Source organism: Danio rerio, chromosome 4 (genome assembly GCF_052040795.2).
Source record: "Danio rerio strain M-AB ecotype USA chromosome 4, GRCz13ab, whole genome shotgun sequence".
Taxonomy (NCBI): Eukaryota; Metazoa; Chordata; class Actinopteri; order Cypriniformes; family Danionidae; genus Danio; species Danio rerio.
The window spans coordinates 64,014,792-64,039,000 of record NC_141024.2 but is presented as its reverse complement, the minus strand read 5'-3'; the positions used below and the strand labels follow the sequence as shown (position 1 = coordinate 64,039,000).

Sequence of the window (24,209 nt, the reverse complement as noted above, 5' to 3'; positions counted from 1 at the left end):
TTATATATCGTGGTTGCTGCAATTGTTAAGAACTTTGTTTGAAAAGCTCCTTTGTTGTGGCAAGCCAGCCAAAAACCTAAATAAGATCTGGTGATGTTCATGTTGCTATTAAATAGTAGAGTCTGTTCTCATTTCGTGTAATAAAATTTACTGCTCCTATTCAATGTTATATTTATTGTTTTACATTATATGTATATATATATATGGCAATGATTTCTGGAAGTTTTTAAGAATATCTTGGACAATAACACTGCTCTATGGTGAAATTGCACTCAAAGAGACATCAATAATCAGCATATGAACCTCAATAATGGTAACAACAAATTTAACAAAATAACTGTTTAACTCACAAACAGGCAACTGAAAGTCTAAACATAAACAACAGCAGAATCAAACACAAATAAAGAAAACTGTTAGACCATTATACAACATTTATTTATACTGCAATGCATGCTGGGATAGTTGTACAGTGCCACTCCCAGCATGCATTGCAGCATGAAACATTTGAGATGTTACCATTGTTGAGATACAAGGTCAGATTCATGAGGTCTGAGTGTGTATTTTTTATAACTAAACTATTTTTGTATGTTATTTCCTAACTGTTAAGTAATTACAGAGGTATCTTTTCTTTTTCCACTTCTCATTAATTAAATTAATATCTGCAACTAGCATAAAATCTATTGAATGAAGCCCTTCTTCCAGATTTATACCAAAACATTTATCAGAACTAATTTCAGATAAATAGATTTCTCTATTTATTGACTTCCCAACTTTATTGCTATAGTACAAACGTTTTGTAAACTCCGTATTCAAGCAGTTGGAAAGTCTTCTTAAATGAGTTCAAGGGTGAAGAGCCCAACTAAATCAGCCCCTCACTCCACTACGGTGACACAAAAAACACCTTAATTTCTGTTGGATCTCAATGAGAATAGTATGGAAGTCAAATCAGTCAGTAATAAGTGTGTGTCTGCTGTTGTTTGTGGAGTTGTTTAATGATCCTCTGCTGAGACTGAAGCTGTTTTATTTTATTTGATTTTATTTAATGCTGTAACTTAAGTCACTGTTTGTATTTCTTGTTTATTTTCTTCAGTAATTGTAATTATTAACAGCAGGTGTTCATCAGTGTCTGAATTCACTCATTAGTGTTCATTAAAACTGTCAGGTGAACTATATTAGTTAACTAGTGTATGAAATAGTGAACAAGGACACAAAGTGTAATTTCAAACACAGATTTCAAAACATCGAATCTGAACTCTGTTCGCTCACAGTTTTCTGCAGTTGGTTACTTTCTCGAAAACAAAAATGTTACCCAGAAAGCACTGTTTTTAACAGAATATTACTGTTTTAGTGAAAAAACATTATTTTACCATAGAATCTGACCGTTTTTTAACAGCAATTTTTTACAGTGTAGTACTTGGTTGCAGCCGGAAGGGTGTCTGCTGTGTAAAACATATGCTGGAATAATTGGCGGTTCATTCTGCTGTGGCTACCCCTGATAAATCAGGGACTAAGATGAAGGATAGTGAGTGAGATAGGTAGGTAACTAGTCCTCTCATACTATTGATACAATATTATAAACTAACCTACATTTACAATTTGTATGTTAAATGTTTGTTGCCAATTTTCTGAAAGTAGCCAAGCAGCATCACGGCCTGTAATACTGTACAACATTGCTCATAAAGTCGGCTCATGTCTCATCATCCTGACACAAACTCACAGTGTTCAGCATCAAGTTTTGTGGCCGTTAGATCAAAAACATCAGCTGCTATTCACGTTCATACACTCTAATAATAATTCTGTAGGCCTGTCTGTCTTTATAAATAATGTTGATATATATATATATATACATACACAGGGAAATACTTTTTAAAATAGTTTTTGTTTATTATTATTTTAATAAACAAACAAACTGATAACAATAATTTTCTGTAGCATCTTTAAAAGTTGCATCTCAAAGCACTTTTCAAAATAAAGTGAAACAGATGCATATATAACAGAAATAAAGAAAATAAATAACGAAAACACAGAGAACATGTAAACTCCACACAGAAACCACACATGTAAGAACAGTATCCATCTGAAAATGCAGGATTGCAATTATTCAGCAAAGCCTTTATTAACAAGGTAAAATACTAGTATTTTTGACCAGTCTGGTGAACAGTTTAAAGCCATTAAATCTTTAAAAGGGCTTAAAATAGTTAAAATCCTCTTTGCAATGTCAGTGTACAGCAATAGTTTACAGCAGTGTTGATTTACTGTTATAGTTGGTGCTACAGTGCACGGTGCTCAGCTAAAGCACTGAGTAAATAAGTAGAGCAATGAGCAAGCAGTAATCTCCCACTCTCCCTCATGAAGCTAACACAGAAGTACCTGAAACTGCAATTCATGGTAACCCCGCTACTCATGGCTCCTTAAAGAGCAGATTTCTATTGAGCCCACTGTTAAAATGGCCAACTTTACAGCAGAATAAATGTGTTTTGGTTCATATGGCTAATATTAGCCTTCATGATAACTGTGAGGGGGGTGATGTTTCTTATGACTCATCTGTTTTTTTTTATTTATTTATTATCCTTTATATTAAGTCTGCATAATTAAGGGCATGGCCACTTGAGTGACAGCTAGGTCTCGCTGGTCGCTGTCTCCTCACCTCAGCTGATTCCGGCTGATTAGCCGCTGAACTCGATGTATTTTTGTGTTGTTTAAGCGGCTTTACACAGTCAGTTGTCTTTTGGAATTGTCTCCTACAAGAATCAGATGATATGGCATGCTGTGTGCACTTCACTAACCGTTCATGTGGCCTCCGTTTCCCAGGTGAGTGAAATGATATACTTATATAGTATCTCTATAAATGTATTTGTTTTGTATAAGATCATTCATCATTTAGAATGCTCTTTAGAGCTGTAATGTGCTCCAGAATCTGTCAGATTGATTAGCTGCAGGCTCTAGATCAGTCATCTGAAGTGTTGTCATACAGTGTTATGTTGGAGTTCGTCAATAGTCTTGTCTTCTTGTGTGAGGTCTTGTGTCCTTAATTTGTCCTTTGTTTATATGGTGCACCCTTGTTCAACACTTTGGTATACACTTGTTGTCTTTAAAAGCGCTTTATAAATAAACATTGTCTTGACTTGACATTGAATTATTAATCCTGTTTGCTTTTTGAGCACTGTTGAGCGAGTTCTTAAACACCTGTGATTGGTCATTGTGTTCCTCTACAGAGATGATGACGCTGATGACTGCGCTGATCACAGCTGACCCATGACAGACGCAGTGGAGAAAACTCGTTCTACAGACAGCCTGGATCCACAAGTATCACCGATAGCTTACATTTAAATAGATTTGTCTTTTTTATTCAGAGTCAACACATAGATATAATCATATAATCATTATCAATGTGCAGAAACGAATAAAATCACATCCCTGCAATTTTTTTTTATTATTCTTCTGCCAATTTACCTGAAAGGGGCTCCAAATTTGGTAACACAATATGAAACTGTCTGACTGTAGTTATTGTAGAGTGGAGAATCATTTACCTCAGTGTCTCCAGTTTACAGTGTTGACTCTTCAGTCCATCAGAGAGAAGCTTCACTCCTGAATCCTGCAGGTCATTGATACTCAGGTCCAGCTCTCTCAGCACACAGTTTGAGGATTGTAGAGCTGAAGACAAACTCTCACAGCACTGAACAGTGAGATTACAGCTCTGTAGTCTGTGTAGAGGACAAACACAATATTGATTGAATATTGTTTATCTGGTGTGTTTAATAGTCTGAGGACATCTGACTGTAGCAGAGATGGCAAAAGTACACACATCCGTTACTTAAGTAGTAGTACAGATACTCAAGTTTAAAACGACTCTGGTAAAAGTAGAAGAACTGACTATACTTTTGTATATTGATTAAAAGTAAAGAAGTACTGTCTCAAACATGTACAAAAGTAAAAAAGTAAAAAGTAGCCATTTCAACCGGTCCAAAGACATGCAGTGTAGGTGAATAATGGGTAACTAAATAGGCAGTAGTGTATAAGTGTGTGTGTGAATGTGTGTTTCCTAGTACTTGGTTGCAGCCGGAAGGGTGTCTGCTGTGTAAAACATATGCTGGAATAATTGGCGGTTCATTCTGCTGTGGCTACCCCTGATAAATCAGGGACTAAGATGAAGGATAGTGAGTGAGATAGGTAGGTAACTAGTCCTCTCATACTATTGATACAATATTATAAACTAACCTACATTTACAATTTGTATGTTAAATGTTTGTTGCCAATTTTCTGAAAGTAGCCAAGCAGCATCACGGCCTGTAATACTGTACAACATTGCTCATAAAGTCGGCTCATGTCTCATCATCCTGACACAAACTCACAGCGTTCAGCATCAAGTTTTGTGGCCGTTATCAAAAACATCAGCTGCTATTCACGTTCATACACTCTAATAATAATTCTGTAGGCCTGTCTGTCTTTATAAATAATGTTGATATATATATATATATATATACATACACAGGGAAATACTTTTTAAAATAGTTTTTGTTTATTATTATTTTAATAAACAAACAAACTGATAACAATAATTTTCTGTAGCATCTTTAAAAGTTGCATCTCAAAGCACTTTTCAAAATAAAGTGAAACAGATGCATATATAACAGAAATAAAGAAAATAAATAACGAAAACACAGAGAACATGTAAACTCCACACAGAAACCACACATGTAAGAACAGTATCCATCTGAAAATGCAGGATTGCAATTATTCAGCAAAGCCTTTATTAACAAGGTAAAATACTAGTATTTTTGACCAGTCTGGTGAACAGTTTAAAGCCATTAAATCTTTAAAAGGGCTTAAAATAGTTAAAATCCTCTTTGCAATGTCAGTGTACAGCAATAGTTTACAGCAGTGTTGATTTACTGTTATAGTTGGTGCTACAGTGCACGGTGCTCAGCTAAAGCACTGAGTAAATAAGTAGAGCAATGAGCAAGCAGTAATCTCCCACTCTCCCTCATGAAGCTAACACAGAAGTACCTGAAACTGCAATTCATGGTAACCCCGCTACTCATGGCTCCTTAAAGAGCAGATTTCTATTGAGCCCACTGTTAAAATGGCCAACTTTACAGCAGAATAAATGTGTTTTGGTTCATATGGCTAATATTAGCCTTCATGATAACTGTGAGGGGGGTGATGTTTCTTATGACTCATCTGTTTTTTTTTATTTATTTATTATCCTTTATATTAAGTCTGCATAATTAAGGGCATGGCCACTTGAGTGACAGCTAGGTCTCGCTGGTCGCTGTCTCCTCACCTCAGCTGATTCCGGCTGATTAGCCGCTGAACTCGATGTATTTTTGTGTTGTTTAAGCGGCTTTACACAGTCAGTTGTCTTTTGGAATTGTCTCCTACAAGAATCAGATGATATGGCATGCTGTGTGCACTTCACTAACCGTTCATGTGGCCTCCGTTTCCCAGGTGAGTGAAATGATATACTTATATAGTATCTCTATAAATGTATTTGTTTTGTATAAGATCATTCATCATTTAGAATGCTCTTTAGAGCTGTAATGTGCTCCAGAATCTGTCAGATTGATTAGCTGCAGGCTCTAGATCAGTCATCTGAAGTGTTGTCATACAGTGTTATGTTGGAGTTCGTCAATAGTCTTGTCTTCTTGTGTGAGGTCTTGTGTCCTTAATTTGTCCTTTGTTTATATGGTGCACCCTTGTTCAACACTTTGGTATACACTTGTTGTCTTTAAAAGCGCTTTATAAATAAACATTGTCTTGACTTGACATTGAATTATTAATCCTGTTTGCTTTTTGAGCACTGTTGAGCGAGTTCTTAAACACCTGTGATTGGTCATTGTGTTCCTCTACAGAGATGATGACGCTGATGACTGCGCTGATCACAGCTGACCCATGACAGACGCAGTGGAGAAAACTCGTTCTACAGACAGCCTGGATCCACAAGTATCACCGATAGCTTACATTTAAATAGATTTGTCTTTTTTATTCAGAGTCAACACATAGATATAATCATATAATCATTATCAATGTGCAGAAACGAATAAAATCACATCCCTGCAATTTTTTTTTATTATTCTTCTGCCAATTTACCTGAAAGGGGCTCCAAATTTGGTAACACAATATGAAACTGCCTGACTGTAGTTATTGTAGAGTGGAGAATCATTTACCTCAGTGTCTCCAGTTTACAGTGTTGACTCTTCAGTCCATCAGAGAGAAGCTTCACTCCTGAATCCTGCAGGTCATTGTTACTCAGGTCCAGCTCTCTCAGCACACAGTTTGAGGATTGTAGAGCTGAAGACAAACTCTCACAGGACCGAACAGTAAGATAACAGCCCTGTAGCCTGTGTAGAGGACAAACACAATATGTTGTAAAGATACTCCTAATACTCCTGTAAAGAAGTTTATAAAGATAAAGAAAAAAAGTGAAAAAGAGAGCGATGCAGAGATGGCTTCTTCAATGGTGTCTTTACTATGAATGAATTTTTAAAGCATAAGACTATAACAAAAACTCAACACAACAGTGCTATTGCTTTCCTGTGATCACTAAATGTAGACATGAATGAGTTCACACACACTAATTCAGAATAAAGGAAATACGTAAATATTATCAAATAGTTATTTGCTAATCTCTCTCTCTTTCTATGCAGTTCAACAAGCACACATTCTCATAAATTGAAAAGGCTATTAAAAATGCACACATAAACTCCAAATATATATATATATATATATATATATATATATATATATATATATATATATATATATATATATATATATATATATATATATATAACATTGTCATGACATTAAATCTAGGATGTCAACATGTTAAACCCTGCAAACTGCTAAATATCCAGTATCTGATATACTTCATTAGAAAGAAAAGGCATCAACAGGGTTCATTTGTTTAACCATTATGTATAACTCAGGCACTGTATACATCAATTATCTACACGTATCTGTTTAGAAGAACTTACAAACATGTAACAACATTACAATTTTAAACACACAAACTGTGTTGGCATACAGTACTGGTATTTGGTCACGTGTAGCGGCTAACACGCTAATCGCAAGGCACTCATATTAACGTGTTCCAGATATGCTACCCTCGTGACACTCAAGTCGAAAAAAACGATCTGCAATTCTGCATTCAACCCATCAATCATTAATATCACCCTACACAGTGTTTATACATAAACGAAAAAAATGTTACGTGCATCTTAATTAACATTTACCTGTAAAGAAGTTTATAAAGATAAAGAAAAAAAAGGTGAAAAAGAGAGCGGTCCAGAGATGGCTTCTTCAATGGTGTCTTTACTATGAATAAAGCACATCACGGCCGCGTCACCCACTGAAGCGCGCGGTGACGTCATGACGCAGACATGGCAAACGAAAATAATTAATTCAATAAATGCACATAGCATCTTTCTCTATGTATAAATATGCAATTAAACACTTTTCACCAGTATTATAGAAATATCCATTTTATAAAATAGATCTCAATTAAAATATACCCTTAACATGAGTTACAGCTGTTCACCTGTTATTCTATATATCACAGAAGCACATCTGACTGTAGTGACTGGTTTAACTTCACTAATTAGTGAGTACATCTGCTGAGTTTAGCATTTAATAGTTTTAATGTCTATAAAACACAATTAAATGGCTTCATTCAGATGTTCCAATAGCCCAACCCTTTATTAAACTCCTAACACAGGTTTTTTTAAAATTCATCCTTCATCTCAGATAACAAACTCACAAAAGATCAGTGTTGCCAGATGGAGCTGACTGATTCCAGCCCAAAAGCTAATGAAACCCGCCCAATCAATGCTGCAAAAGATATGAGAATGTTTCATATGACTCACACATGCTTATTCTGAATATATGTGAAGGACACTTGTCAGATGATATTTTAGAGAGCAGGCGTGAGCTTCAGCTGTGTCCTCTGCATCATTTTCTGTCTGATTCAGGCTCACACTGATACGGCTAACAGCTACTCTGACTGATAGCACAAAAGCGCGTGCTTGTAGAGCCGTGACACTTTTCCTGGTGACGTGAAATCGATTGACAAATCACAGCACAATACATTAGCTGACCAATCAGAGCGGACTCATTCATTTTAGACTGGAAAAAAAAAAAAAAAAAAAAAAACATCAGTGTGATCATTTAACTCTCACTAGAAAGGACTTTTGGGGTGCTGTTTCATTTTATAGCTGACTTTTGTGCAATTTCCGTTAATAGACAATGTAATTTACTGGCTGTTTCTTATGAGATAGTTCTCCTAAACATTTACTCTCCATTAAGGGTTGTTAGGTCCCATGTGGGACCTGTTTGTATGTGTGTTTGTTATTTGCAGATTCTGCGTGATGATTGCAGATTGGTGGGTGGGTCATCCCACCTGAGACTCATCGTCTGTGGTTTATAAGGAGTCCGGCATTCTGTCTGAGAGAGCTCGATTAGCCGGACGTCTCTGCTTGGCGCTTTTGATTTATTTTTGTGTTTGGATCATGAGCTCAGTACACTTCCATACACATGCTTTTCACTACTGACTTTCACCTTACTGACTTTGATTGCTTTAAATACTTTTGTTAATTATACGTTTTGTTAATAAATCATTTCTCTTTTCAATTTACCTGGTCCATATTGTCTCTCTAATGTTGCAACTTTGAGCCGGTTGTAACATATGGGGGCTCGTCTTATTGAGAGGCATGCGGACCGGTAATTGTTAAGGAGAATCAGGTGCATGTTTTGGCAGAGCAGAGCGTTCGTTTGGCTTCGGACAGGTAAGTTCGGCTCATAATGGCTGTTTCTCAATTCCAAGAACGCAGAAAATGGACTTGCGTTCTTGTGGAGACCGGTCTTGCAAGGTGTCCTCGGAAGAACGAACTCAGGAGACCGCGAGGGCAGAGAACGCATCCTTTGAGAAATGGGATGCTGCGTTCTTCCTGATGGTCATGTGACCTTCACGCGTTTTAAATGGAAATTATTTAAACATTACAGAATTCATACAACGATTTATTGTTTCCCCCCTCTTCAAAATATATACTTTGCATAAAAACATTATAAATATACTCAACACAACATAAATAAAACAAATTTTAATACGAATTTCATCAAACAAACACCCTTAATGTGTTTATTCCTTTATTAAGATGTTCATGTTAATGTTTACTTTCACCGTTTCATTTAGGTAACTCCTGAGGTAAATAAGTGATATCTCTGATCTTTAATAATAAATCGAAATAAAATGCAGCGCTTCCCACCTCCAGTCGCAATGACTTCTGGGACTTCCAGAGCGAGCTCGCTGCTGAAGTCTGCATCGGTGCGTCCTCGATATCAAGAACACATCAGGGAAGTTTCACGCGTCCTCCGTACTTGCGGTCTTGAGTATTGGAACTGAACTTAGGCAGCTGATGATGACGTTGCACGTGAACACGAGGACGCAAGACCGCTGAAGAACGCATATTGAGAAACAGCCAATATGTTTTGTAAATCCCCGGAAAGGTTATTGTTTTTTTTTTTTTTTGGTGTTTTCCTGGGTTAAGTGCACGGCCGTGGTTGCATTTCTGAGCTGACAGTTCAGCTGTGCACCAGCGGTATTAGCTGCTTAAAGAGGCTTGACTCTTGGGAAAACACAGAAGAGTTAATTAAGTTTAGTTAGTGGGAAATGTGGGTTAGTTAGGGGGATATTTGATTATGAGCCGATTGCTTATGTCCGAAGTTTAGATGTAAGTCGTAATTATTTATTAGTACTGCATTTGGGTAAGTTTATTCTTTGGCATGATTTCGTTGGAAGATTTAGTTAGTTCTCCATCAGAGGAGAAGTTAAATTTATGTTCGAAGCAACAGCTGTGGGATGTTGTTGATAACTATAAATTACCGGGAATTGATAAGCGTTTGCGAAAAAATGAATTGAGAGCTTTGATTAAGAGCGCATTAGTTGATTGTGGCGTGTTAATTCCGCTATCTGAGACTGCTGATGAGGGAATGGGTAAGTTTGATTTTTCGGAGAGTAATTTATCGTTTGAACAGCGAAAATAATTATTAGAGGTGAGACAGGCTCATGAAAAAGAAATGTACAAGCAGGCAACGGAGCGCAAGCGAGAACTAAAAGAAAAGGAGGTTGAATTGGCGAGATTACAGGCAGAGGAGTTGGTAAAACAGCGTGAAATCGAATATGAGAAACTTAAACATGATCAAAAATTAGAATTAGATCGACAAGCTAGAGATTACCAGTTACAAATGGAACGATTAAAAATCATGGCTGATGGGAGACCCTTAGCAGACGGCGTCGGGGAACGAAATCGAGCAGGTGACTTGGTAAGCAATTTAAAGTTGCTACGAAAATTTAATGAAAAAGATCCTGAAGTTTTCTTTTCTTTATTTGAAAGTGTAGCTGATGAACGAGGTTGGCCAAGCGCTGACCGTACAATTATGTTGCAGTCAGTACTTGTGAGAAGAGCTCAAGAGGCTTATACTGCGCTTTCAGTGGAAGATCGTTGAAATTATGAAAAGGTAAAATCTGCAGTTCTTAAAGCGTTTGAATTAGTTCCTGAGGCGTATCGCATACGTTTTCGTACTTAAAAAAAAAAAGACAGACAAACTCATGTTGAAGTCCTTCGTGAATTGGCTACACATTTTGATCGCTGGTGTTCCACCTCTAATGTGCGCACTTTTGAGGGGTTGCGGGAATTGATCCTTACTGAACAGCTCAAGAATATTATTCCAGAAAACATTGCCACTTATATTAATGAGAATAAGCCAGCAACTGCGAGTGAGGCTGCCGTGTTAGCCGATGATTTTGTGGTCACGCATAAAAGATGGGTGAGTGATTTATCGAATGAATAGGGGTAGGAATTATCCTATTGATGAACCGAGATCAAATATTCGAAAACCTGAGTTTAAAGCAGAGAAAATGTTACATGTACCATCAAGACCCATTCCTGATTCTGTGTGCAGGTATTGTTTTGAGGAGGGGCATTGGAAAAAAGAATGCCCTGTCCTAAAAAATAAGCATAAAGGTTCAAAGTCGCAAAATAGCTCATCTGTTTTACTTGCTGATACTGTTTACCCTGAACTTCGTTTTGAAGGGGATTCGTTTTTTGTTGAATCATGTAAAAGGCCTGAGTTAAATCCGAGTTATATTCCGTTTGTTACAGAGGGATTCGTTTCATTGCCGGGACGGAGTGAAAATGTACCTGTTAAGATCTTGCATGACATGGGAGCTTCTGAATCTTTAATTTTAAATTCTGTTTTGCCTTTTTCCACAGAGTCTGGGTTGGGGAAGAATGTGCTGGTGCAAGGCATCACTCTTACTTGTACGGCTGTTCCTTTACACAGAGTGGTACTGCGTTCTGAGCTTGTGAATGGTGAGGTCACTATGGGTGTGCGTCCATCACTGCCAGTGGGTGGAGTAGACGTGATCTTGGGTAACAACCTAGCGGGAGAGCGCGTGTGGCCAGACGCATCTCCTTTACCCATTGTCATTACGCCGCCTGTATCTGATTTTGTTTCAGGGGATTCCCATGTTTTTCCATCATGTGCTGTTACTCGTTCTAAATTAAAATTAGATGAATCTGTGCAGGGCGATTTTAATGCAACTCCTCTGAAAAAGTGTAATTTGCCTGGTCTGTCTCTTCTTCCTACATTTTCTAGTGCAGAGCTTATAGCTGCGCAGCAGAAGGATGTTACGTTGTCTCCACTGTTCGATGCTATTTTGCCCCCTGAAGAGGCGCACAGTGCAGCAGCTGGGTATTTGTTACAAGACGGGATGTTACTGCGTAAATGGATGTCTTCTAGTGAGATTTGTGGAGGTGAGCTAGTAGTACAGATTGTGGTGCCCACAAAAATGCACATGGCTGTTCTAGAAGTAGCGCATGGTCCCATTGGAGGTCATCTAGGTGTTAAAAAAAACTTATAATCGAATACTGCGACATTTTTATTGACCTTTGTTAAAGAGGGATGTCTCTAAATTCATTAAAACGTGCCATGTATGTCAAATGACAGGAAAGCCCAATCAGTCACTTAAACCTGCTCCGCTGTGTCCCATACCAGTGATGGCGCAGCCTTTTGAGCATTTATTAATTGACTGTGTGGGACCTTTACCACCTTCAAGATCGGGAAGCAAATTTTTATTGACTGTTATGTGTCAAAATACCCGATACCCTGCTGCGTTTCCGTTACGAAAGATTACTACGAAAGCTGTAGTTAAAGCTCTCTCCCAGCTCATTGCCATTTTTGGTATACCGCGAATCATTCAAAGTGATCAAGGAACAAATTTTTCCTCTAAAATGTTTGCTGAGATCTTAAAACAACTGCGAGTGCGTCATCAGCAGTCAAGTGCGTACCATCCCCAAAGTCAGGGCGCGCTGGAACGTTTCCATCAGTCATTAAAGAGTTTGCTGCGTGCGTATTGCACTGAATTGATCGCACTGGGAGGAGGGATTACCGTGGCTTCTTTTGGCAGCTAGAGAAGTAATCCAGTCTAGTTTAGGCTTCAGCCCAAATGATTTGGTATTTGCACATAAAATTCGGGGCCCGTTAGCACTGTTAAAAGATTGTTTAAAGGGGGAGGAGCCGCCAAGAAGTCTTTTGGACTACGTTAATGGGTTTAGGAGGAGATTGGTCCTTGCGGGTCAGACAGCGCGAGAGAATTTAGAGAAGAAACAGGAAAAAATGAAGCAGTTATTTGATCGTAATTCTGAAGTCCGTGAGTTTTCTCCTGGGGATCAGGTGCTTGCGCTGTTGCCTTTGCCTGCTTCACCTTTCCGAGCTAAATTTTCAGGCCCTTATATAGTTACTCGCCGCATATCTTAGTTAAATTATTTTATTTCAACCCCAGATCGAAAGAAGAGTGAGCAGTTGTGCCACGTAAATTTGTTAAAACCATATTATTCCCGTGATCAGACTGATTGTAAAACATCTGCTGTGTTAACTGTTTCTCAGACAGATGAAATTGTACAGGAGATGGATGAAGATGAGGCTCCAACTGATTGTGTGCTGCAACCGAGGTTATCCAATACAGAGACGCTTCTTAATTTAGAGAATTTAATGCGCCATCTAAATATTTCTCAGAAGGGAGAATTAATAAAGCTGATACACGAATTTCCAGATTTGTTTGGTGATGTTCCATCTCGCACCCATTTGATCGAACATGATGTGGATGTTGGTGACGCAACACCTGTTCGTCAGCGTTTTTACCGAGCGCCACGGGTAAAGCAACAGGCGTTAGAGGCTGAAGTTCAGTATTTGCTTGATAATAACTTGGCAAAACCATCTTGTTCTAGTTGGGCTTCACCTTGTTTATTGGTAAAAAAATCTGATAATTCATATCGATTTTGTACAGATTATCGAAAGATAAATGAGATCACTAAATCTGATGCTTTTCCACTTTCCAGAGTCGAAGACTGCGTGGATCAAGTAGGGGCTGCTAAATTCGTAAGTAAATTCGACCTGTTAAAGGGTTATTATCAAATTTCGTTAACACCTCGAGTGCAAGAGATCACTGCGAAACGCTCCGGCAACGTTTCAAAGATTAATGAATCGGGTTGTGTCAGGACTTTCGGGTTGTGCAGTCTATTTAGACGACGTAGTTGTTTGTAGCGATACATGGGAACAACATCTAGAGCGTGTTCGTGCTTTATTTTTGCGGTTATTGGAGGCGAAACTCACAGTAAATTTGGCAAAGTGCGAGTTTGCCAAGGCTACTGTGTTCTATTTGGGAAGGGAAGTCTGACATGGTTACGTGCGTCCCTTGAAAGAGAAGGTGCAGAAAAATTGAGGGGTTCCCCATCCCATCTACAAAAAAGGATTTAATGCGTTTTTTGGGAATGGCGGGCTATTATCGAGGGTTTTGCCCAAATTTTTCTTCTGTAGTAGCCCCATTAACAAATCTATTAAAAGCGTCTGTTCCATTCGTTTGGTCCTCTGGTTGCCAGCAAGCATTTAACAATGTTAAACTTCTGCTTTCCTCAAATCCAGTTCTTGTTGCACCGCAGTTTGACAAGCCATTTATGATTCAGGTGGATGCGAGTCAGATTGGGGCAGGTGCAGTTCTTTTGCAAACTGGGTTGGATGGTGTGGACCACCCAGTTTGTTATTTCTCAAGGAAATTTAACTCCTATCAGGTAAACTACTCTGTTATTGAGAGAGACACTTGCTTTAATATGTGCACTCCAATATTTTGAAGTTTATTTGGGAGGTGGTTCTCAAGTTGTTGTTTTTTCAGATCATAATCCGTTAACTTTTCAACATACACTGAAAAATCCCAGTCAGAGATTGATGCGGTGGGTTTTGTTTTTACAACCCTACAATTTGTTAATTAAACACATAAGGGGTACGGACAATGTGTTTGCTGACTGTTTGTCTCGAGCTCATTCTGAGTGATGTGACTGAGTGGGTAAGTTTCTTGTTTGGTGGTAGTCTTGTTGTGTCTCTTCTTTTTCTTAAATGCTTTCAGGATCTGGTTTCCTGGAGGAGAGGAGATGGGGCAGGAGTATGCCAAACTGTAGCTTTACTTTATACCGTTTCATCCTAAGAATTTAAGCAGTACTAATGTTTAAAGAGAACCAAATAGGGAAAAAATAGATTGAACATTGAAGAGAAATTATTGGTATTTGTGGCATTTATATATTTCTTTTTTTAGGGGGGGAGATGTTAGGTCCCATGTGGGACCTGTTTGTATGTGTGTTTGTTATTTGCAGATTCTGCGTGATGATTGCAGATTGGTGGGTGGGTCATCCCACCTGAGACTCATTGTGTGTGGTTTATAAGGAGTCCGGCATTCTGTCTGAGAGAGCTCGATTAGCCGGACGTCTCTGCTTGGCGCTTTTGATTTATTTTTGTGTTTGGATCATGAGCTCAGTACACTTCCATACACATGCTTTTCACTACTGACTTTTACCTATACTGACTTTGATTGCTTTAAATTCTTTTGTTAATTATACGTTTTGTTAATAAATCATTTCTCTTTTCAATTTACCTGGTCCGTATTGTCTCTCTAATGTTGCAACTGTGAGCCGGTTGTAACAAGGGTGCTTTCACACTTGGTTCAATTGCCTGGACCGTACCAAAGTTCGATTGTCCGCCCTTGCCACCTCCTCCGTTGGTTTGTGTTCACGCTGTCTTTTTTCCTTCTGAACCAGGTACGCTTGCGTCATCGAGCTGCAGTTTTGTTTACGGCCATTTCTAAGTGACGGTGATGCAAGCAAGCGACTCACATCATGGTCATTCTGCTTTTACTGAGTCGTTTGGTTTTGGATATACAGTAAGCGACTCGCGTCTATCTGCCGCAAACATTATTATAAACATTCAGAACATCACACAGTGTCTGCAGGAGCTGTTTTTGGAGGAGACAAGCAAACATCACTGAGTATCACTGTGTTTGCCCTGTCTCAGTCACACTTGTCACCAAGATACGAAACGTGACACACACATACACGAACGAATGTTATGACAACGATAGTTTGTTGTACAGTTGGCGGTTCACTTCCGTTATTTGGTACGATTGCATTCACATCAGAAGTGAACTGTACCAGAATTCGCATGAACCGTACCCCAGACCACCTCTTTCAGGCGGACTCGGGTACGGTTCACGGGTGCGCATCCGAGTTCATAAAACATGTACACACTAGCTAAATGTACTGTACTATGACGTCAAACAAACCCAGGTGTGGACTGAAAGTGCTAGTGTGAAAGCACCCTAAAGCAGGTCGCACACCAGAAGGGCCGCGACACGGCGCGCACATGCCAGTATAAAGTATTACACACCAGACGTGCACATTCGCATAATATTTAACATGAAATTAATCAGATGGCGTTCTGTGGCGCAGCTGAAATATAAACTGCGTCCTGAGTCGTGGCTGGGCGCTGCCGACAGCCGCCGACTTGCGGCGCCGGTGTGTACCCTGATAGAAACCTATGTTTAGAATTTTAAAATGCATGGCGCTGCGCGACGCCGAGCGACGCTTCTGGTGTGCGACCTGCTGAAATTATTTATATCCAGTAGATTACGTGGAGTCTGCACTACCTTTATGATGTGACATGGTTAGACTTTTGATTCTAGAGACACATTTGACTGTACAGAGCCGTTTTGACACAACAGCATGGAGATCTTTAATCATCTAATCACTGAAATTACCAAGTTGTCTAGAACTGGCTTAGTCAACTTGGATTAGTGAGCAATTTGCAACCAGAATATTTAAGTATTAGCTAACTCAACATCCTCTGACTAACTTTAGGATGTTGACATACTGTCTGTGACAAGACACGCAAAACCCAGACTATGAAAGTCTGAGCGATGTTTGGTCCTTAGTGAACGCATAACTGAAGAGAATGGGAACAGATATAAATCAAAACTCTAAAGTAAGTCATAAATGATGAATGTGATCCGTTCTTACAATTAGAAATACAGCCAAAATTTTAGGATCACTTAAAATTGGAGTCAGATTAAATTCAGATCTAAAAAACAAATATAAATAAATTCTAATAAATAAAATGCTTTTCAGAAGCACTAGAAAAGGCTTACATTTATATAACCTTTGACCATTAGTTTCATCTTTGGGCTAATAGATGGACTTCTACAGATGAAAGACAGAAGCACTTTGACTTACAGAGCTCTTCTGGAGGTTTTGATGACTGCTGATAGTCTGATGAGACACTCGTCTGATCTCTGGAATTTCTGAAGCTCAAACTCCTCCAGCTCCTCTTCTGAGGTCAACAACACAAAGACCAGAGCAGACCACTGGGCAGGTGAAAGGCGAGCAGATGACAGACTTCCACTACTGAGGTGAGACTGAATCTCTTTCAGCAGAGTTTGGTCGTTCAGTTCATTCAGACAGTAGAACAGATTGATGGATCTCTCTGGAGACAGATTCCCTTCAACTTTCTGCTTGATGTAGTCAATTATTTCCTCTTTGCTCTGGTCTCTGTCATCCTGCTGTGTCAACAGGCCTCGTAAGAGTTGTCGACTGGACTGAAGTGACAGACCGAGAAGGAAGCGAAGGTAAAGGTCCAGATGTCCATTCTCACTTTCCAGAGCCCTGTCCACTGCAGCCTTCAGCAAATCAGTCATGCCTATATTTCTGATAATCTGTATAATAAACAATTCATGCTTCTTGTCGCTGCCTAGAATCAGATGTTGATAAAGGGCTGCAATGAACTCCTGAATGCTCAAGTGAAGAAAGCAGTACATGGTACCAAGAATGATTCCCATCTCCTCCTTAAAGATCTGGGTACACATGCCGGAGTACACTGATGCCTTATAGACGTCAATGCCACAGTCTTTCAGATCGCTCTCATAGAAGATCACATTGTTTCTGTCCAGCTGCTGGAAGGCCAGTTTCCCCAGTGAAAGGATGAGGTTTGGATCCCAGGAGACATCTGCTGTGTTTTCTCCATCATACTTTCTTCTGCTCTGCTGGATCTGAAAGCGGAGAAAGTGTGTGTACATCTGTGTCAGAGTCTTGGGAGATTCCTGCAGTGTTTCAGCATGAGCCCTGTGTTTCAGTTTCAGTATGTTCTGGAGAACAGTGGCTGAAATCCAGCAGAAGACTGGGATGTGGCACATAATAAAGAGACTCTTTGACTGTTTAATGTGATCAATGATTTCTCTGGCCTGATTCTGATCTGTGAGTCTCTTTCTGAAGTACTCCTCCTTTTGGGCATCATTGAATCCTAGTATATCTGTCAGCCGGTCGATACAGTCAGCAGGAATCTTATTTGCAGCTGCTGGTCTGCTGGTGATCCAGATGAGAGCAGAAGGAAGCAGATTTCCCTTGATGAGGTTCGTCAGGAGAACATCCAGAGAGACTGTTGAAGATACATCACAACACGTCTCATTACCAGCAAAGTTCAGAGGAAGACGACATTCATCCAATCCATCAAGGATGAACAGGACTTTGAATCGTGTGCTTCTTGTAAGGTTCAGTCCTTTAGTCTCTGGGAAAAACTGAGTTATGAGGTCTTTTAAACTTTGTCTTTCTTTCTCCTTTAAGTTCATCTCTCTGAATGGAAGAGGAAATATGAAGCTGATGTCTTGATTTTCTTTCCCTTCAGCCCAATCCAGAACAAACTTTTGCACAGAGACTGATTTCCCGATGCCAGCAACTCCTTTTGTCAGGACAGTTCTGATCTGCTTGTCTTGTTCAGCTGCTTCAAACAAATGTTTGCATTCAACCTGTATCTCTAGTGTCTGATGACGTCTGGAAGCAGCTTCAATCTGTCTGATCTCATGTTCAGTGTTGACCTGTTCACTCGCACCCTGAGTGATATAGAGATCTGTGTAGATGTTATTCAGAAGTGTGGAGACTCCTTGCTGAGCAATTCCTTCAAACACACTTTGATATTTCTTCTTCAGGCTACATTTAAGCTGATTAATGTAGAACAGCTCACCTAAACACAGGAGCAAAGAAACAGAGAGATTTAGTCATGACTTATTTGTAAGTGTCAGTCTGACAGATCGCCATGAGTAGAGCCAGACAAAATTTTCAGACATTTTTTTTGCTATTTCTGTGGAGGATTGTGTAAAATATCTGCAGATTACTGTGGAATGATTTTGGGAATATCATAACTTTGGGATTGTCAAAATAAAAACTAAATATATAAAATAATACATAAAAATAACACCTTTTTAACTTGTAAAATAATAATATTCAACAATATGTAATCTTTACAATGCAAATAAAATTAGATCCACTTAATTGCCAAACAAAGCAAGTCTCTTATATAACAGATCTACTAAAGGACAGAAAATATGACTTTACAAACTGCACTGTAAATAAATCATATGAATATTTTAATATTTGTCAAAAATATTACTGAAATTAAATAAAAACTGAATAAATAAAACTGCGCACAAGTAAATAAATAAACTCAATTATGGGCTAAAAGTCTGTGGAAATCTGCAGGTTTTGTGTGGGTCTAGCCATGAGTCTCTTACCCACGAGAGTATCAGCAGCTTGATCATGCTTTATCTCTCTCAGGAAGAAGAGTGTGAGATCAAGAGTTGCTTCTGTGATTCTGCTTCTGTTCTCATTAAACTCCTTCACAAACTCTTGTCTGTTTTCTTCTTGTAAGATTTTCTTAAATTTCTCCAGTTCATTCTTCAGAAATCTGAACATTTTGCTCTCAAGATTCTATGATTGAAGAAAAGAGAAGATCAATATTTAACCAAAATATTCATTTGCATACAGCTGTTCATGCATAAACTACTGAACAATTGAAAATACATTGTTCAACATTATACTACAGGACTGTGCTTTATAGGGTGTGCAGTTATTTTCAGATGGAGTCGATTCAGACAGGCATTGAGCACATTTATGAATGCTGAATGATTTTCATTATTTCACAGCTGCAGAATGACTGCAGGTGTGAAGTCTGTCTAATCTTTGTATTGATGACTAGTCTAGATTTGGACTACTGTTAGATTTTCACCAAAAGCTCAAACTCAGCCTTTAGTCAAGCCATCCTCAGTTGGACATCTATTAAAAAATTACTCGGTGGGATTTGCAGAATAATTGACTAATCTGTTCATTTATTAGAAAATAATACACACAAAGGTGTATTGGCGACAGTTGTGCATTATTTTATAAGAATTCAATAAACTGAAGTCAATTATTCCATAATAAATGAAACGCTCTACATTTGAATTGAGCGGTATATTTTTTAAATAACTGTTTTTATTTTATTTGTTTATAATAAATGAGTTTTTCCCACCTGGAAGATCGACTGGAGATTGTCTGTGAAGCTCTTGTGTCTCCTGTGAGTCTCGTCTCCTGAATCTGCTGACTCATATTCAACACTGTTAACAGATAAAACTACTGTAATTACACATTTACAGGCAAACACATACATATATATCTTACAAACTCTGAAAATAATACATGTAGTGCTCATAATAAGGAGACAGTGGACAGATTTGTCACTTGAGTTTTCTGTTACATTGAGCTGAGAAATCACAGTCAATTGTCTCTGTCATTACAAAGCCCTGTCAACCACAAAGTCATTATTAGAAAGTAGCTTTGAAAGAAATATTTGATTTACAGTTCATTATTACACACACTTTTAGCTACAAAACAACATATCTAGATTTACCTTCAAAAGCTTCACCTTTATTTAGATATATTTACACAACAATATGGTTATAAACTTCTTCAAAACATCTTTTATGCTCCACAAATGAAATAATTGACAGAAATCTGATATTAATATTGACTGAAAGATCCTCTGAATAAGACGCCAGGTGTCTGTAAATGTCTTCATGAATCACTAAAGTCATTTGATTAATTTAAACAACTGATTTATTCAGGAACGACTCACTTTACTGAAATGTTGGTTTACACAAAACTGTTGATGTGAGCAATAATGTAAAACACACAATACCTTTCAGCAGATGATGGTGTTTCCCCACTGAAGTTTGGTGGATCACGATCTTTAGAGCAGTCACTCTTCAGAGACACAGAGCTGGACACACATGATCCTGATCTCACACTGAACACACAAACACACCAGAGGAATAAACTGCAGGACAATCTTCAGTCTCCTTTACAAGAGTTTATCAGACAAATATGAGTTTGTTCAGTTTAATTAAGGGCAGACTAATTATTGGCTTAAATATATAAAAAAAAAACATTAATATAATCTCTAGGTAGAAAAGACAATAAATAAATAATATTCCCTTCACTGAGCTACACACTAAGTTTAACATGTATATCTGTTTTTAATCTGTGTGTATTGTTCAAATGTAGCACCCTTTTGTTATGCTTGTGGCTGTTTTACCCCAATGACTTCCTATAATGAAGCAATATCAGCATCTGATCATGCAGTCTTGATTGGTGCTGGTTGGAAAGATTTTTTACTGTTGATCATCAGATGTCAGCATTAACCCTTTAGATCAGCCTGAGCTGAACAGTTTCTGCATTTTATATGTAGTTCAGTGGAGTAAAAGAGCAGATTATAGTGAGTGTGTAGAAATACACTTACTGTGTTTACTGTGTTCTGACAGCTGAGGGGCTTATTTTAATATTCTCAGACATATCAAGACAAGAGTGCAAAGGTCTCTCTCACTCCATATAACTCCATTTAAACTAAGAATTTTCGCACTTCAACTGATGACAAACGGTCACATGACAAATTGTACCTCTACACAACAGGCTTTAAACCAGTAGTTCTCCAGCATTTTTCACCAAGAACCAGCTAAGAAGAAAATTGTACCACCATTTAACAATTTTATCAGGCAATAGCAACACAAATAAGTGCATTGTTGTTGGTGTTTGTTGTTCAGAGAAAGTGTTGAAATAATGGTGTAAAAACAGAGTCAATACCTGTGTTTCTCTGAGAGAGAGTCCTTTACTCGCTCCTCTGCCATACTGCAGCTAAAACACCAATGCAGACATTAGCAGAGGTTTGAGGAAACAATCAGCCGCTGACCATCACCTGGAGATGACAATATACTGAGATGAAGAACAGCACACTTTATAGCAATCAATGCTCACTTCACTAACAACACCGCACTCAAACACACCACATGATGAGGGACACCACAAACTGACTTTCAGTCATCTCACTGCAGATATATATATATATATATATATATATATATATATATATATATATATATATATATATATATATATATATATATACACATACTGATTATCATTAGTTGGTTTTACCCCTGATTTGACACCTCAGATATTTCAGATTTGATCATTTGATATGTGTTTGTCATATAACTTCCACTTTAGACAACTATTTACTATTTTAATTCGTTATTTGCTTAGTTAGTAGTCTGTTAGTGGTGAAACGTTACCAGTTAAACGCAGTTTAAGGATCATCCGCATTCTTCCTGTTTACGGAAGCTCTGCTTTCACTTTCGATTTCCTGACTCTGTTTAAAGTTTATTTCGTGCTACATGATGTGAAATTGTCAAGTCAACCTGATATAGAAGACCACAAACACTTTTAAGGGATAAAATTAACCCATTATATTGTTCAAATGACCGTGTTTAATCGGTGTTTAAGGCTTTAAACTTCAGGAGCAGACAGTGCTATAAATCACGCTTATAAACACAATTATACACATATAAACCCTTCATCATCTCCACAAATCAGCGTAATGTAGAAGTATTTAACTCACATGCAGAAGTACAGACGCTCTTGTGCAGCAGGAACACAATTTGAACTCGTTTGACGCTTTCGGTTTGTCAACTTCTTCTTCAGTATTTTGGCGGTTGTCAAACTTAAATGCGCTTTACCGCTACCTGCTGGACTGGAGTGCGGAACAGGAGTCTGACATGGAGAGAAACACGGGGAAAACAAATCACACTGTAAAACCAAGGGAAAACATTGCTGCTTAAATAAATAAAGGGGAATTTTTGTAGCCTCCATATTTTGACTTTATACTCTATATTTCTACTATATATTTCCAGAGTAAATGTAAGATTATATCTAATAAATACTTCTCTTAATATTTGTCTTTTGTATTGTTAATCTTGACATTCTGTTATTACATGCTGCACATGTTTCATGTTGGGTACAATGTGAGTATAAATCATGTGTGTGTTTCACTATAAACACAGTGTCTTGTTTAGTCCTGTATGTGCTATTCTGCGACGGTTATGACCATTTACCATTTGGATTTTTTACAGATGTTTTCCTGAGTCATTTATATCCCAGTGTTCCTGCCTTGTACTCTTTGTCTGTCTCTTTATTGTAGTTTTGACTTTAGCTTTAGATAATTTACCCTGAAGGTCTGTGTGTGAATGTGTTTGTGTATGGGTGTTTCCCAGTACTGGGTTGCGGCTGGAAGGGCACCCGCTGTGTAAAACATATACTGGAATAGTTGGCAGTTCATTACACTGTGGTGACCCCTGATAAATAAGGGATTAAGCCAAAGGAAAATTAATAAATTAATATATACAGTATATATATAACTTATGTCCTAATCTATACTTATTAACTTTTATTCCTAATGTATATTCTGTTTCTCTTCATGTCCATTATTATTCATCAATTTCCTCCTCTCTTGCATATATTTTCCTCAATTAAATTTAACATTCTACCATTTCTCTAAATCTACAGTGACCACATTAATAATTTTCTTTACCTTTATTAATGCCAATGTTGAGTTAAGTCTAGTGCAGGGGTGTCAAATGTACGGCCTGCGGGCCGGATCAGGCCCACAAATGGGTTTAATCCGGCCGGCGAGAGGATTCTGTAAAGTATAAAAATGAGCTGCAATTTTTCAATAAAAGAAACTGCTGTTCCAGTAGATGGCGCAATAGCAAATGACAAACTGTTCATTTCATCTGATCCTGAAACAGCGTCAGTTTGATAGCCTTCTCAAAGAGAAAGACCACATCTATGCCCTGCTGTACAACAGTCGGTATTCTCATGAGGAAACGTAACTATTTCAGGTATTGTCAGTTAAGTGACTGATTCATACGAGTTCAGTTGTACGAAAATGTCCGATTTTAAAAATCAGGTGTGTCACCCAACTCCACCCCTAAACCCAATCCTCATTGGTTGATAAGCAAATCGTACTAAATTGTATGAATTAAATTGTACTAATTTATATGAATTATCCACTAAATCAAAAAGTTAAGAATTGTCGCAAGCTTGTGTTGCAGCATAAGATAGATAAGTGGAGGTGCTGTGCTGAGGCGTTTCTTTGGTTTGCGAGAAGAAATTGAGCAGTTCATGGAAGGAAAGGATAAATCAGTGTTAGAGCTTCATTTGGTAGAATGCAGGCAGGACCTTTCTTTCATGGTGGATGTTTCAGAGCACTTCCTGAAGTTGGCTGCAATTCATCATGTGATGCCTGATATTGATGCGCTGGTGAAAACTAAAAGATGCAAGGTGGCAAGGCAAATAAACTATGCAACACCACTTAAAGTGCTGCATGATATAGTTTAGTGATCTGTGGAACAGTTGTGTGAATCACTGAGGCATTGTGTGTTTGTGTGATTTTATTCTTTAGAATCTTCAAATAAATGTAAGGTGTTCATGATTAATGTTGATGTTGTGCTTGTACTGTTTTCAACACACTCTCCTCGGGCTCCAGCTTTATGTTGATCATAATAAAACAAAGAAAACAATCTGAAGTTGCTGTTTTTAAGTTATATATAGGGCGGAGCAGGAGGGACGACCCAGGGAGGATGAGAATGGGACAGAAAAGCAGGCGGCCCAAGGACAGCTGGCCAGACTAGAGGA

The 24,209-nt window shown here is 38.2% G+C and overlaps 2 protein-coding genes across 3 annotated transcripts in view; one reads left to right on the top strand and one right to left on the bottom strand.

Moving 5' to 3' along the window:
* si:dkey-51d8.1 overlaps nt 1-22,226 on the bottom strand; it is a 32,394-nt gene extending 10,168 nt beyond the window's left edge. Inside the window, exons 1-8 of one of the 2 annotated variants that reach the window (NM_001423537.1) lie at nt 22,135-22,226; nt 21,321-21,432; nt 20,380-20,487; nt 19,714-19,798; nt 18,938-19,133; nt 16,611-18,390; nt 6,168-6,341; nt 3,531-3,704 (exon numbers count right to left, since the gene is read on the bottom strand). In NM_001423537.1, coding sequence (NP_001410466.1) covers nt 3,531-3,704; nt 6,168-6,341; nt 16,611-18,390; nt 18,938-19,133; nt 19,714-19,798; nt 20,380-20,487; nt 21,321-21,364 — 2,561 coding nt within the window. In that variant the 5' untranslated portion in view covers nt 21,365-21,432; nt 22,135-22,226. The remainder of the gene's footprint in view (nt 1-3,530; nt 3,705-6,167; nt 6,342-16,610; nt 18,391-18,937; nt 19,134-19,713; nt 19,799-20,379; nt 20,488-21,320; nt 21,433-22,134) is intronic. The other variant, XM_088649668.1, reaches the window with a different exon arrangement.
* The window catches only part of LOC110439496 (uncharacterized), a 484,284-nt gene that overhangs the window by 127,777 nt on the left and 332,298 nt on the right, over nt 1-24,209 (top strand). The gene's annotated exons all lie outside the window — the stretch shown is intronic.